The 15316-nt window shown below is 35.8% G+C and overlaps 1 protein-coding gene across 1 annotated transcript in view; it reads left to right on the top strand.

Annotated features, from left to right (window-relative positions):
- LOC126163028 (solute carrier family 23 member 1) overlaps nt 1-15316 on the top strand; it is a 249748-nt gene that overhangs the window by 150881 nt on the left and 83551 nt on the right. Inside the window, exon 3 of the mRNA XM_049919899.1 lies at nt 1655-1812. Coding sequence (XP_049775856.1) covers nt 1655-1812 — 158 coding nt within the window. The remainder of the gene's footprint in view (nt 1-1654; nt 1813-15316) is intronic.

Raw genomic sequence — 15316 nt, 5'->3', positions numbered from 1 at the left:
GAAAGGAATTTGCCCATAAAAACAGTTTGCCAAATGCTGTAATTGATGTAATTAAGCCCATATTCAGAGATTTATCACGGCCAAGTTTATTGGAAAAATGTTTACATAGGAAAACACAAAATCCAAATGAAAGTGCAAATAATTTAATTTGCATTAGGATTCCCACAAGCATGTTTGTACAGATAAAAACATTGCATTTTGGAGTGTGTGATGCAGTGGCAACATACAATGAAGGAAACATTATCAAATGAGATGTGCTGAAACGTTTAGGTTTCCAACCAGGACACAACACCATTTTCACAATGCGCCTAATTGATGAAGAAAGACTAAGAGGTGCAGGAAGAAGAGACAAAAGCCAACAACATGCAGCAAAAGGGAAGAAAAGACCAGTGAAAAGGAAACTAACAGTGGGAAAAGAAGAGGATGCTGATAGTCCATCATATGGGGCAGGAAAGTATTAAAAAGCTTTGGAAGCCATTTCCTGTAACTTTAAAATTTTCATCTTTGTGGAACATTTCTCAAAAACTGCTAACAGTACAGCAATGAAATTTATACACAATGTTGTTTACTTTGAAGGGGAAGTTTGGGTTGGTTACACCAAACAACACTCCCATTTTGCAGTAGTTCGTTTATTCATCTGAACACATCAAAGGCTTACAAAGAACTAACATGGCGGAACTGCCCAAAGATAATCTTAGCTTAGTTCAAAGATGATACTCAGATCGATGCTGGTGTTGACCTCATCGGTGCCACATACTTCTTTTCCTTCATTTTTATAACAAATTGTAAAAAAATATTGTATAATTATAGAGTTATAGAAGAAAAAGTGCAAAATTTTAGAGAAAAAAATAAGAATCTGTTTTAAAAAATAGTAAAACAAAAACCAATAAATATTTCTTAACATGGCATTATAACTTTGTAGAAAAATATTCACTGAACATGTAGTCCAAATTTCAGAGCAATATGTTTAATGGCTTTAGAAAAAATGTTCCTTCTATTTGATAAAATTAATATGGAGGAGATGGATCATTCCGGCTCCCCTTAAAAGACAGTGCAGTTGTTGCAGAAGACTATATGTATGTGTGATATGACTTTTTACAATTGATTTAATCTGATAATTATTTTTTCATGATTAATTCTGTGGGATACAAAGTGTTACACAGTAACTTAGTTCATTAAAATATTGGAACAATTGGGATAGCACTGTCATACCTCATTATTACTGGTGCTTTCTTGTTCACTGTGTTTTGATATGTGGTTTACAGTATCTCTTCACTCCAGTAACTCTAAAGTTTTTCATTTTTCTTGTTTACTATATACTTTTTTCTTAACAAAGACATTTTAAAGTTAAAAAATCAGTATCCATTTTTACACTTGTGTGTGTGATAGTGTGCTCCACTTTTCCCCTTTACACAGTTCATATGTTGGTGCTCCTTTTCTATATGGCATAGTGTCAGTTTAAGTGACAAATTATTTGTGAAACTCTAATATCAGCCGCTAGATCTATCAGTCACAGTTCTGAAGCAATAACTGAAATGTATTTCATATTTGTAATAATATGGATAGCAGCAAATGAAATTTCAAGCAAAGTGTAACTAACATAATGTCTTCCAAAAAGTATTATTTCCTTAAATTGAATCCTTCTCATTTTCAGCATTACTTAACAATGATTGGAGCTATAGTATCAATTCCTTTTATTCTATGTCCTGCACTCTGCATGAAAGAAGATGATCCTGCAAGGGGACACATAATATCCACAATGATATTTGTTACTGGAATAGTAACATTCCTGCAGACAACGTTTGGCTGTCGGTAAGAATCTGATAGCTTCACCTCTCTAATTACATTGAGTGTAATGTAAAGAAATTTATGTTAGTATCTTCCATTGGACTGAAATGTGATATGGGGTGCTAACAACTGCAATTTAATTAAATTCTTCTTGTCATATTTCGATAGTTATTGATTTGGCAGGGTTTTGGGTAAGGTAATGAAGAAGTCACAATGCATGGGAGTAGAAATATGACTCTTTACTGTTACTGATTTTCGTACATTTAAGTACAGTACAGTTCTTCAGATTCATTAAAATGGGACAAATCATCACAACAGAGTGACAATAGTTAAGAAGATTGCAAAAGAGTATAAGAGTATAAGAGTCTTTATTAACCGTTCAGTATTTTCTTATACAATGGGCTTTGTCAATGAGTTCAATTACAGTATATTCTTATAGCAATGTATATATAAATCCTTTGAATGTTAGTGTAGTACAATAGCACGCATTTTATATATTGTTAATTTTACAATAAAAAAGAAAACATTATACAAATTTATATTGAGTGGGGAGTATTTATGTTGATGACATTATGTCATTATCATATACATGTTGATGACATTATGTCATTATCATATACATGTTGATAACACTATGTCATTATCCTAAGATATTGATACAATAATGGTTCTGAGCACTATGGGACTTAACAACTGAGGTCATCAGTCAGTCTATTGATACAAATATAGAGCACTTGAAATAGGTCTATTATGCCTATATGTTAGATATTGTATTTCCAAATTTAGGTCCTACTACAGGCACAGGTACCTTTCTCTATGTTAAAACAGCAAATCTGCCATATTACAATCTTTATATTCATCAACGGTATAAAATGCTTTGCCTTTGAGCCATTGACCCAATGTTGTCTTAAATTTATTTTTGGATACTGTTTGTACAATTTTAGGGAGCATATTAAACAGTTTGAGGCCTACATATTTATAACTATTATGTATCTTGGACAGTCTAGAGTATGGCAGATCAATCGTGTGGTTTTGTCTTGTATTATGGGTGTGGACAGATGACCTAAGGGGATATTGAGCTATGTTTTCTTTTACGTGTAATAAGCAATAATAGATGTACAAACAAGGAACTCTCATGATGTTAAGTTTTTTTGAAATGTTCCCTGCATGTATCCCTAGGAGATAAACCTACTATGCATCAAAGAGCTTTTTTTTTTTTTGCTGTCTGAAAATTGATTCTGAATTGGGAGAATTTCCCCAGAGCAGAATACCACATGAAAGATGGGGGTGGATATAAGCAAAATATGAATGGAGCAGTAAGTTTTGGCTGACATCATTCCTAAGCTTATAAAGTAGGAACATAGCACGTGCAAGTTTAGAACAGACATATGTGATATGTTTATCCCAGCTTAGTTTCTGGTCAATCATCGTTCCCAACAGTTTAACAGACTTATTTTCTTTGTTTGATACCTTCAAATTAAATAATATTTCCTCAGTTTTTGTTTCATTTATGTATAGGGAGTTTGCACTAAACCAATGAACTGATTTTTCAAGTATTATATTATTTTTTCCTCGCACAGATTAAAGTCTGTCCTGAATTGATAGAAGTTGTTTCGTCCGCATAGAGGATTGTTTTATAGGGTAAATACTGTGGCATATCATTAACATACACTACAAACAGGAAGGGCCCAAGTATGGAGCCCTGTGGCACACCTCTTTTTATTGTTTGTGGATTTGACAGCTGCCCATTTACACTAACAAATTGTACTCTGTTGCTTAAGTAGGATTCTAATAATTTCAGGGTGTCCTCTTCCATTCCGTAGTGTCTTAATTTCATGATCAAAGTACTATGAGATACAGTGTCAAATGCTTTACTCAGGTCTAGGAGAGTAGCACAAGAGATTAATTTATTTTCAAAGCCATCATATATATCACTAACAATATTTTCAACCGCTTTAACTGTGGATCGTTTAGACCTGAATCTGTACTGTGAGTTACTTAACAAGCTATTCCTCTCAAAATAGTGATTCATTTGTTGGTGAACACAGTCTTCGATTATTCTAGATATTATTGGGATTAAGAGGGGACAGAAGATCACTTGATATCTTCTTTATGATAAAGTTTGACAGACCATAGAAGTCCTCTGCTCTGGAACTACTTAGTTTGCCTGTTGCCTTGCTAACATCATTTTCAGTTACTGTTGCCCAGCAGAATTTATGAACTACATTCTTATTTGAACCTAAAAGAGTGGAGAAGTCTGTCTGCATGAGCTATACATGAATTATTAGTTATCATGTCCAGCTCATAATCGGAGGTTGTTATGTGTGGCTTTAAAAATAGATTATTTGTAAGTAATAAAGTATGACACACTGTAGCATATTAACTTCAAACAGTATTAAATAAGCTGAGTGAAGAACTCACAGAATGAAGGTCACTTGGTGGCCTTTTGCACCACATAATTATCTCTCACATGGAACATATCATAACTCAGAGACTTATGAAAACCATGTAGGCTTGCTGGAGTGAACTAAGCAAGTGCTAACAGCGAACTGTGAAATGTAATGATATGTATAGAAAAAGAAATCTGTGAGGAAACAGTCACTATAATCTTGGGAGCCATGTCATTAATGGAATACCACAAGAAGATAGGTGTTTGATCATAAAATGCAGGCTTTAATTTCCAGTTTTTATGTCCTTGATAGCATCAGGTGCTTTTCTGAATGTGGGCTAAAGCACATTTTTGTGCCTCACATTTCATCTTTTACTGTGGTAGGAGACTACATCCCAGGTACAAATATACAACTTAGACTACAGTCCACTTCCCATGTAAACAATTTCCCCAAGGCCTGGTGTTGTCTGATATGATTCATCAGCAACAGTTGCACAAAGAATTGCTAACTAATATTTTGTAGATTACTCTTGGCTCTAAATCATTAATGTGACAAGTTCAGAAACATAACATGAGATTACATATAAACCTTTATGTGACCCATACTAATTCTAAACTCTGCCAGAAAAGAATATTTCATATGGCCTTGACAGGTTTAAGTTAACTACTGAAAATCCTTTTCTGCAACCTACACTGAATGAGATTCTCGTAGAACAGTGCTCAGGTTCACACTCACATTCAGTAGAACATGAACCGCTCAAAGCAGTGCTTAGGTTCAAGTCCAAAATCACTAAATGCCAATGAAGTAGTTAGAGAATATAAAGGTTACATTCAGTGTTCGTACCTGCCAGAAAATGGGAACTAGTGACTTCACTGAAGAAGTTATGGGACAACCATTTTGTAAACACGGCAAAGTCCATAAACAACAGAATATGAGCCATCCAATGAAAAATCCATACAGCACGCATTCCAGCTGCCAGAGGCTGTGGTCGTGTTTGTGTGTGTGTGTGTGTGTGTGTGTGTGTGTGTGTATTTTCAACAAAGGCCTTGTTGGTCAAAAGCTCATTTTATGTTTTTATATAGTTTGCAATCAGAAGTCCCCTATCTTCCCACATAAAATTGGTGTCACAAAGTGTGCAGCCAGTCAGAGTAGATAAAGATGTAACCCAGATATATGTGATATTCCTCTCAGACAATTCAGCCAATGTGCCCAAAGATTTCTTGCAGAGTTCTTGTCATGGAACCAGCAACCACCCAGCCCCCCTCCCGCAATATTAGTAACATTGCTATATTTTATGATTTCCTTAAGAAGCAGGTTTTGGTGCAGACAGTATAGGCTAAAATTGATAATGTAATGTTATTGTTACAATTGTTCTATCTGCAAAAAAATTGAATTATGCTTTGGTAGAGAAGTCCCTTATTCTACAACACATAACAAATTGAATCATGCTAAAGTTAAATAAACTTGCAATGCCCATGGTTAAACTGAACATAATTTTGTATCCATTATCTCTAAACACACACTTCAGCATGTCTACACCTCATGAGTATTTCATACTAAATGTAGATATGTATTTCATATATTGTGCCCAACGCAGATGCAACAATAGTTCATAAAACTGTGTAGTCAGGTAAAGACTCATTTTACAGCTGGAAACAGTTTAACCAGATGCATAACTGTTGGTATTTCATGACTCTGTGACATTCATCTGCTTTATTTCTTCATTAATAGCCCTCAGTGTCGACATACTGCATTGTTATATTGGCTGAAAAATGGGGGATGGAAGTTCAGTATTGACTACTTATTAAATTATGTAGCTGACAGTTACACAATTTTGTTTCACAGTTCTTTACTTCTACAGTTCACAACCCCCCCCCCCTCCCCCCCTCCCCCTCCCCCATTGCACTAGTCCACTATTGGTAAATGTTGATAAGCCTCATTAACAGATTTCAGGTAAACGTCAGCATACTACTACAATAGTTTGCTGTTGAACATCTATGAGCATTAAAAAACGTAACCACACAGTTAACAGTTCTTGCAGAATAATATGGAACGTGTCACAATATTTCTCAAATAAACTGAACAGACATTGCCATTAATTGTTTTAACACATGGTCTATTTGTGTTACACTTATTCCACTGTTAAATTGATGCAGTGTTGTTAATTTAACCAGTACACAATTCCCGTCTATAAATTGGCCATGGACTGACTGTCTTGGGCCCAAAAATCAGTTCTTTATATATCTTCACAATAATGGGCACTGAAACTATACATTGTTTAATGTTTAAGTTACAGAAATCACACTTAAAACAAAACTCATTCAATTAACTGAATACATCAAAGATTTCCTTCTTTTTGATATTTTCTTCTATCACAAATATTAGACTGAATTATTTGTTTAAATAATGAAATTAACAGATGTAATTATACAAACAATACTTTTGACAAACCTGGTAATTATTTTGGAATTAATTAAGGGCTGACTGTGCTAATATGTTTTCGAATAGAGACAAATAAATACCTTAAGAATCCTCATATCTCCTCTTCCAAATATTTATAATAAGTACAGAATCTATATTTGTTTATAAGTCAATATTAGAATCGGAGTCACAAAACAATTACTGATTTCACCCTATAACAAAAGGTATTAATTAGAATGGTCAAAATAAATTACAAAATTAATTACATACACAGAACTAAGCACAAAATTAGACCTGATGCTGTATTCCTTAAGACTGAGGACCAATCTTTCTCTTTTATAGAAATGCAGATTATACTCATGCATGTTAATGGTAATTAGGCAAAAATGGAAAATAAATGAATTTAAGGACGCAGATGTCAAAACAAGACAGGAAGTAGAGAGATCCCAGCCTGCTTTGTCACAACTCAAGATGCAGCCACAGAAAACAAGCAAAAAAAGGTGCCAAAAACTGTAAAAAACTATGATGTGTATGGATATAGGATCCCCTCAATGTCTTAATTTGAACTCTGATGTCTGTTTATATACAGGGTGTTTCACAATTCATGTTACACACTCCTAGAGGTTGTAGAGGGAACTTAGTAGATGAAGTTTCACATGAGAACCCATGTCCAGAAACCTTTAATTTTCAGATTCCAAGGAAAATAAGAGCTACTCAGTCACACACTAGATGTTGCTTACACAGTTCACCTGTTATGGTGTGCTACCCGCATTCATGAATGGTATGATGATGTGATATTGTGTGATGTAATCTGTTTCCATCTGCCTTGTTTCCATGCTTTCTGGTGATACATAAGTTGATGTTATGGTGAACAGTATTGCGGTAAAAAGATACGCAAGTAAATGTTTGCAGAGTAAACCGATGTGTTGTTAATTTACAGTGAAGCTCATTGTAATGGAAGAGAAGCTCAACATCTGTACCGCAAGTACTTTCCAAATCGTGTGTCTCTACCTCATCCCATGTTTGTCAGAGTAGAACAACAGCTGCAAAAAGTTGGGAATTCACAAGCGATGGAGCAAACTGTAGTGGCTGAATAAGACAATGCACTGTCATATTGGAACAGGCACTGCTTCATCAAGTTGAGGAGAGCCCATTGAGGAGTACTCAAGCCATTGCACATGACTTGCATGTGTCTCATTGATCTGTTTGGTGTGTTCCATATGAACAGCAACTCCACCCATATCACCCTCAGAAAGTACACGCCATGTTCTCAGTGTCAATTTCTGTACTTGGCTTTTACACCATTGTGTGGCTTTTTCTCAGTTTCCAAGGTGAATTTTGTTCCCTGATGAAGCACATTTCAAAAGGGAAGGTGTTTTGAATGCTCAGAATAGCCTCATTTGGCACTGAGACAACCCCAAAGCCACGTGAGCACAAAGATTTCAGCACACCTTTAGCATCTGTGTCTGAACAGGTATCTGAAATGGTCTTGTGATTGGGCTGTACAGCCTTCCTTCCCACCTAATAAGTGCCAGGTACTTGATATTTCTGCAACAAATGCTAGTGGAGTTTTTGGAAGATGTGCCCTTGGACAGCATAATGCCGCAGCAATACATTTTGCAGTTTGCTTTCAGAATCATCTGAACATAGTCTATGGGGACAGGTGGATCGATTCAGGTGGATGATATGCTAAGCCACCAAGATCCCCAAATTTAATCCCCTTAGACTTCTTCTTGTGGGGCCACATGAAGAGTCTCGTTAATGAGACCCCTGTCCATTTGGAGGAAGATGTGGTTGCACTGATCATGGCTGTCGCAGATATGATTAGCCATACACCATGCATATTGGACAGAGTTTATGCAATTTTACTGCACAGATACATGATTGTCATATTGAACAGCTGTTGTAAAATCTCAATAAATAGAAGTGAAATCTGTACATCTTCTTTTCCTTGTAACATGAAAATGAACCATTTCCAGACATGGATTCCTATGTAAAACTTGATATGTCCCCTGTACAACCTCTAGAAGTGTTTAACATGAGCTCTGAAATACAATATATAATTGCCCATGAGATGTGTGGCTAATAGTACAGCCTTGTTTAAAAATAACTGTGGTATTCATTATATGAAGAAACAAGAATGAAATCCACTTCTTCACTAATCAGCTGTTATTCAGCTGGCTCTGATGATGTTTCTAACAGATTATTAAAAACTGTTTTTTGAATGGCCCATGCTAGAGCTCAGCATGTTTTACTGACAAAATGTAGCAATGCTTGTCTGTGGAACTGGCAATAAGAATACCACTTGTAATTACAGACTCATTTCTCTCCTTGGAGTCATTTCATAAATCTTTGAGAAAGTGGCCTACATTAATTTACTGACTGATTTATATGAGTAGAAATTGTTAACTGCTTCTCAGTTCAACTCTTGTGTAGGATTCTCCACAGAGAAAGCCATATAACACCTCACAAGTGGACTCATGGTAGAACTAAACAAGAAAAATTAAACTGTGACCTTTCCAAAGCCTTTGATCACTCAACTCTACTCATCAGATTAAACTTTTATTGCATTGTTGACATCTCTACAGCATGAATGGAGTCTTACCTTCACAACAGAAAGCAGAATGTCTCATTGACAGACTGTGTCACAGTAATAAAACCATTCTGAGACTGGGGGAACATAACATTTTGGATCCCACAATGATCAGTGACGGGTTCACTTAATTGTACAAGTACTCTTCCAATGTTTCTAAAGGGTGGTTAAAAACTTTGATGTTGCTGATGACATAAGTATACCGTAATACTCTTCTCAAGCTAGATCTGTCACTCTGTTATAGGCTGGTTGAGAGTAATCAACATATACACCAAGTGGAGTGAGTGCTATCCCTACTGCAAAGGATATGAGCAGTGTTATTACTGGTGAATGCTCAGCTACAGCAGCATCCGACTTTATACTTGCCCACTTGAAATACGTGTCAGTATTGGTGCACTTGTTGCATATTAAAAACCAATAATGCACATTGAGATTATTATTGGGAAGCAAGTCTTGCAAATTTTTAATTGTACTGCTTACCTTTTCTCCTGGTGTGAATAATAATTGTTTACCATTGGCATCAGCATCTATATCAAAACAAAACTTTTGTGCATTTATTTGTTGTTTTATATTCTTCCAAAAGGACATCAATAATTATTTTAGATGACAGGCCTTCCTGTATATTCAAAACATTGCCCTTATTGAAAACGGAATACTGACTTTGCAATACAGATGCCGAGCTGAAATTAAAGACTCAAAAAATGTATACATGAGAGAGACAAATAGATGAAGTTTACATGTCTAAAAGGAAGAGTCAATCACCACCACCTGAATTTGGCACACTTTTTGTCCATAGATTCTATTTAACATGTGAAAGTTCTAGAAATTTATAGTTTTCTAATTGAAAAGTAAACTTTTACAAAATTATCTATTTTTGGAGTCTACTATTTTATTGTTATGAAATGGTATTATGTATTCTGTAACTTACATTGTAATTTATTATGGAAAATTCCAGAAAACAAAACTTTTGTTTCTTTATTTATTCCAGAAAACAAAACTTTTGTTTCTTTATTTACAAACTGATTTTGATGATTTTTCTTTAAATTAAACATGTTAGATTCAGAAGATATGTAATTAAGTACTGAACAATAAGCTCATTTCAGAAACTTCTAAATAAAGTCTTCATAATTTTGGAGATGTTTCTCATTAAGTGTCCATCAGAAAAGAAAAACAAATGATTGTTTGCATCAATAACACATACTTTTACCTTTTTCAGTTTCAAACTGAATTAATAATAATAATAATAATAATAATAATAATAATAATAATAATGAAATGATGAACTTCTGTGGAATAAAACATTCTTACACGACATTTGAACTAACTTTCTCCTGAATTACTAAACTAAAAATGTAAAATCAAAAAATGGAAAATCCAGGATAGAATGAAACAATATTATGAAAAGGATAGTTGCTACTCACCATATAGCAGAGATGGGAAGTTGCAGATAAGATAGAATTAGTGCTTGATATCATACATTTCATATTCAGAATTTAGCCACTCCTTTTATGCTTTACAACCTGATGACTAGTTGGACAGTTGAAATATTGTGTCAGATTGATTTGAAGATCCAGCTGCAAACCCAAGAAGAGTGTCACAAGATATTTTGCTGGGAAAGCTTATTAAGTCACATAAAGATACTAGTCAAAGATCTAAACACAGACTTAGCAGAAACAGCTGAGATAATAACTGAACTGGTCTACAAGTGGTTCACAGCAAGATGATTGTCTTAATACTCAGAAAGATACTCAGAAAGATACTCAGAAAGACTCATATTATGCTATTTCAGAGATACATTAATGATGTGCTAGTACAGAAGTAGACATTATTGAACATACACCAGATGTAGCAAATGTGCAAAATTCCTTGTCAACCATCTGGATAACATGTTACATCAGAGTGATCACATAGATAAACTAACCAAAAAGCTCAGTTCTGCATGTTTTACTCTTAGAAATACCATCCATTATATGAAGCTGAAAATATGAGTGTTGGCTTATTTTGCATATCTTTCACCTATGTTCTATCTGCCTTGTGGGATCATCTTCTGGAGCAATGCAGCTAAAGTCAGGAAAGTCTTTCAAAAGCTTTTGATTGTGTATACCACAAAATATTATTAGAAAACGTTAAATGTTCTGGTATAAGGGGGAAACTGGCAGATAACATAAAATCATTCATGGAAAATAGAGAGCAGTGTGTAAAAATAAAACAAAATGTGAACAACACTATTACAAATGGTTGCTCAAATTTGGTTTTGTTAAATATGTTGTACATATGGAAAGAGCCTGGAGATACTAGAAGGTGTCACATAGATTATATAATGGTTAGACAGAGATTTAGGAACCAGGTTTTAAATTGTAAGACATTTTTAGGGGCATATTTGGACTCTGACCACAATCTGTTGGTTATGAACTGTAGATTAAAACTGAAGAAACTGCAGAAAGGTGGGAATTCAAGGAGATGGGACCTGGATAAACTGACTAAACCAGAGGTTGTACAGAGTTTCAGGGAGAGCATAAGGAAACAATTGACAGGAATGGGGAAAGAAATACAGTAGAAGTAGAATGGGTAGCTTTGTGGGATGAAATAGTGAAGGCAGCAGAGGATCAAGTAGGTAAAAAGACGAGGGCTAGTATAAATCCTTGAGTAACAGAAGAAGTATTGAATTTAACTGATGAAAGGAGAAAATATAAAAATGCAGTATATGAAGCAGGCAAAAAGGAATACAAACGTCTCAAAAATGAGATCGACAGGAAGTGCAAAATGGCTAAGCAGGGATGGCTAGAGGACAAATGTAAGATGTAGAGGCTTGTCTCACTAGGGGCAAGATAGATACTGCCTACAGGAAAATTAAAGAGACCTTTGGAGAAAAGAGAACCACTTGTATGCATATCAAGAGCTCAGATGGAAACCCAGTTCTAAGCAAAGAAGGGAAAGCAGAAAGGTGGAAGGAGTATATAAAGTTTCAATACAAGGGTGATGTACTTGAGGACAATATTATGGAAATGGAAGAGGACGTTGATGAAGATGCAAGGGGAGATATAATACTGCGTGAAGAGTTTGACAGAGCACTGAAAGACCTGAGTTGAAACAAGGCCCTGGGAGTAGACAACATTCCATTAGAACTACTGACGGCTTTGCGAGAGCCAGTCCTGACAAAACTCTACCATCTGGTGAGCAAGATGTATAAGACAGGCAAAATACCCTCAGACTTCAAGAAGAATATAATAATTCCAATCCCAAAGAAAGCAGGTGTTGACAGATACTAAAATTACTGAACTATCAGTTTAATAAGTCACAGTTGCAAAATACTAACACAAATTCTTTACAGACGAATGGAAAAACTGGTAGAAGCTGACCTCGAGGAGGATCAGTTTGGATTCCATAGAAATATTGGAACACGTGAGGCAGTACTGACCCTACAACTTATCTTAGAAGAAAGATTAAGGAAAGGCAAACCTACGTTTCTAGCATTTGTAGACATAGAGAAAGCTTTTGACAATGTTGACTGGAATACTCTATTCCAAATTCTGATGGTTGCAGGGGTAAAATACAGGGAGAAAAAGGCTATTTACAATTTGTACAGAAACCAGATGGCAGTTATAAGAGTTGAGGGACATGAAAGGGAAGCAGTGGTTGAGAAGGGAGTGAGGTGAGACAGGGTTTTAGCCTCTCCCCGATGTTATTCAATCTGTATATTGAGCCAGCAGTAAAGGAAACAAAATAAAAATTCGGAGTAGGTATTAAAATCCATGGAGAAGAAATAAAAACTTTGAGGTTTGCCGATGACATTGTAATTCTGTCAGAGACAGCAAGGGACTTGGAAGAGCAGTTGAATGGAATGGACAGTGTCTTGAAAGGAGGATATAAGATGAACATCAACAAAAGCAAAATGAGGATAAAGTAATGTAGTCAAATTAAGTCAGGTGATAATGAGAGAATTAGATTAGGAAATGAGACACTTAATGTAGTAAATGAGTTTTGCTATTTGGGGAGCAAAATATCTGGTGATGGTCAAAGTAGAGGAGATATAAAATGTAGACTGGCAATGGCAAGGAAAGCGTTTCTGAAGAAGAAAAATTTCTTAACATCGAGTATAGATTTAAGTGTCAGGAAATCGTTTCTGAAAGTATTTGTATGGAGTGTAGCCGTGTATGGAAGTGAAACATGGATGATAAACAGTTTGGACAAGAAGAGAATAAAAGCTTTTGAAATGTGGTGCTACAGAAGAATGCAGAAGATTAGATGGGTAGATCACATAACTAATGAGGAGGTATTGAATAGAACTGGTGAGAAGAGGAGTTTGCGGCACAACTTGACTAGAAGAAGGGATCCGTTGGTAGGACATGTTCTTAGGCCTCAAGGGATCACTAATTTAGTATTAGAGGGCAGTGTGGAGGGTAAAAATTGTAGGGGGAGACCAAGAGATGTATGCACTAAGCAGATTCAGAAGGATGTAGGTTGCAGTAGTTACTTGGAGATGAAGAAGCTTGCACAGGATAGAGTAGCATGGAGAGCTGCATCAAACCAGTCTCAGGACTGAAGACTACAGCAACAACAAATATGGAGTGGCTCAAGGATTAGTGCTGGGACCACTACTTTTAATGATAAATGTAAATGATATGCTTAAAATAGTGTGTGGAAATGCTGTCATATATGTAGATGACACTTCATTTGTTATAAGTAGTATTTCAACAGCCGACTTACAAAAGGATGCTCCTCCAAATGCTGCTTTGAAAGCAGATGACACTTCATTTGTTATAAGTAGTATGTGTCTTACATCTACATCTACACTCTGCAAACCACCATGAGGTCCCTGGCAGAGGGTATGTCCCATTATGGTTTCTTCCTTCTTTGTTCACGTATGGAGCATGGGAAGTATGATTGTTTGATGCTTCTGTGCCTGCAGTAATTATTCTAGTCTTATCCTCATGATCCCTATGTGAGTGATACATAGAGGGTTGTAGTATATTCCTAGAGTAATCATTTAAAGCTGGTTCTCGAAACTTTGTTAATAGTCTTTCTCATGATAGTTTAGATATGTCTTTAAGAGTCTTTCAGTTCAGCCCCTTCCACAGATTAAACAACCTGTGACTACTTGTGCTGCCCTTCTCTGTATACATTCAATATCTCCTGTTGGTCCTATCTGGAACAGGTCCCACACACTTCAGCAACATTCTAGAACTGGTTATGTGAGTGATTTGTAAGTAATCTCCTTTGTAGACTGATTGCACTTTCCCAGTATTCTACCAATAAACCAAAGTCTAACACCTGCTTTACCAACGACTAAACTTATGTGACCATTCCATTTCATATCCCTACAAAGTATAACACCCAGAATGAGATTTTCACTCTGCAGCGGTGTGTGCGCTGATATGAAACTTCCTGGCAGATTAAAACTGTATGCCGGACCGAGGCTCGAACTCAGGACCTTTGCCTTTTGCGGGCAAGTGCTCTACCAGCTGAGCTACCCAAGCACAGCTCACACCCTGTCCTCACAGCTTTACTTCTGCTAGTATCTCGTCTCCTACCTTCCAAACTTTACAGATCTCCTCCGAACCCAGGTTTTTTTTGTATTGATATTGTCTGCAAGGTCATTAATATACAACGTGAACAGCAAGGATCTCAACACACTTCCCCAGGGAACATCTGAAGTTCTTCTAGATCTAATGATGACTCTCCATCCAAGATAACTTGCTGTGTCCTTCTTACCAAAAAGTCCTCAGTCCAGTCACAAATTTCACTTGATATGCCATATATTCATACATTTGACAATAAGTGTAGGTGTGGTACTGAGTGAAATGCTTTTTGGAAATCAAAAAATACAGCATCTTTCTGATTGCCTTGATCCAAAGATTTCAGTATGTCATGTGTGAAAAGTGCAAGTTGTGTTTCACATGATTAATGTTTTTGAAATCCAGCTGGTTGGCATTGAGTAGATCATTCTGTTCAAGATACCTCATTATGTTTGAACTCAGAATATCTCCTAACATTCTATAACAAATCAATGTCAAGGATATTGGATGGTAGTTTTGCAGAACACTTCTATTATCCTTCTTGTGGACAGGTGTGATCTGTGCCTTTTCTCAAGAACTGGTCACGGATTTTTGTTTGATAGATCTAC

This window comes from Schistocerca cancellata, chromosome 2, assembly GCF_023864275.1.
Source record: "Schistocerca cancellata isolate TAMUIC-IGC-003103 chromosome 2, iqSchCanc2.1, whole genome shotgun sequence".
NCBI lineage: Eukaryota > Metazoa > Arthropoda > Insecta > Orthoptera > Acrididae > Schistocerca > Schistocerca cancellata.
The sequence above is the reverse complement of the archived record's forward strand: the minus strand, read 5'-3'. Positions and strand labels throughout refer to the sequence as shown.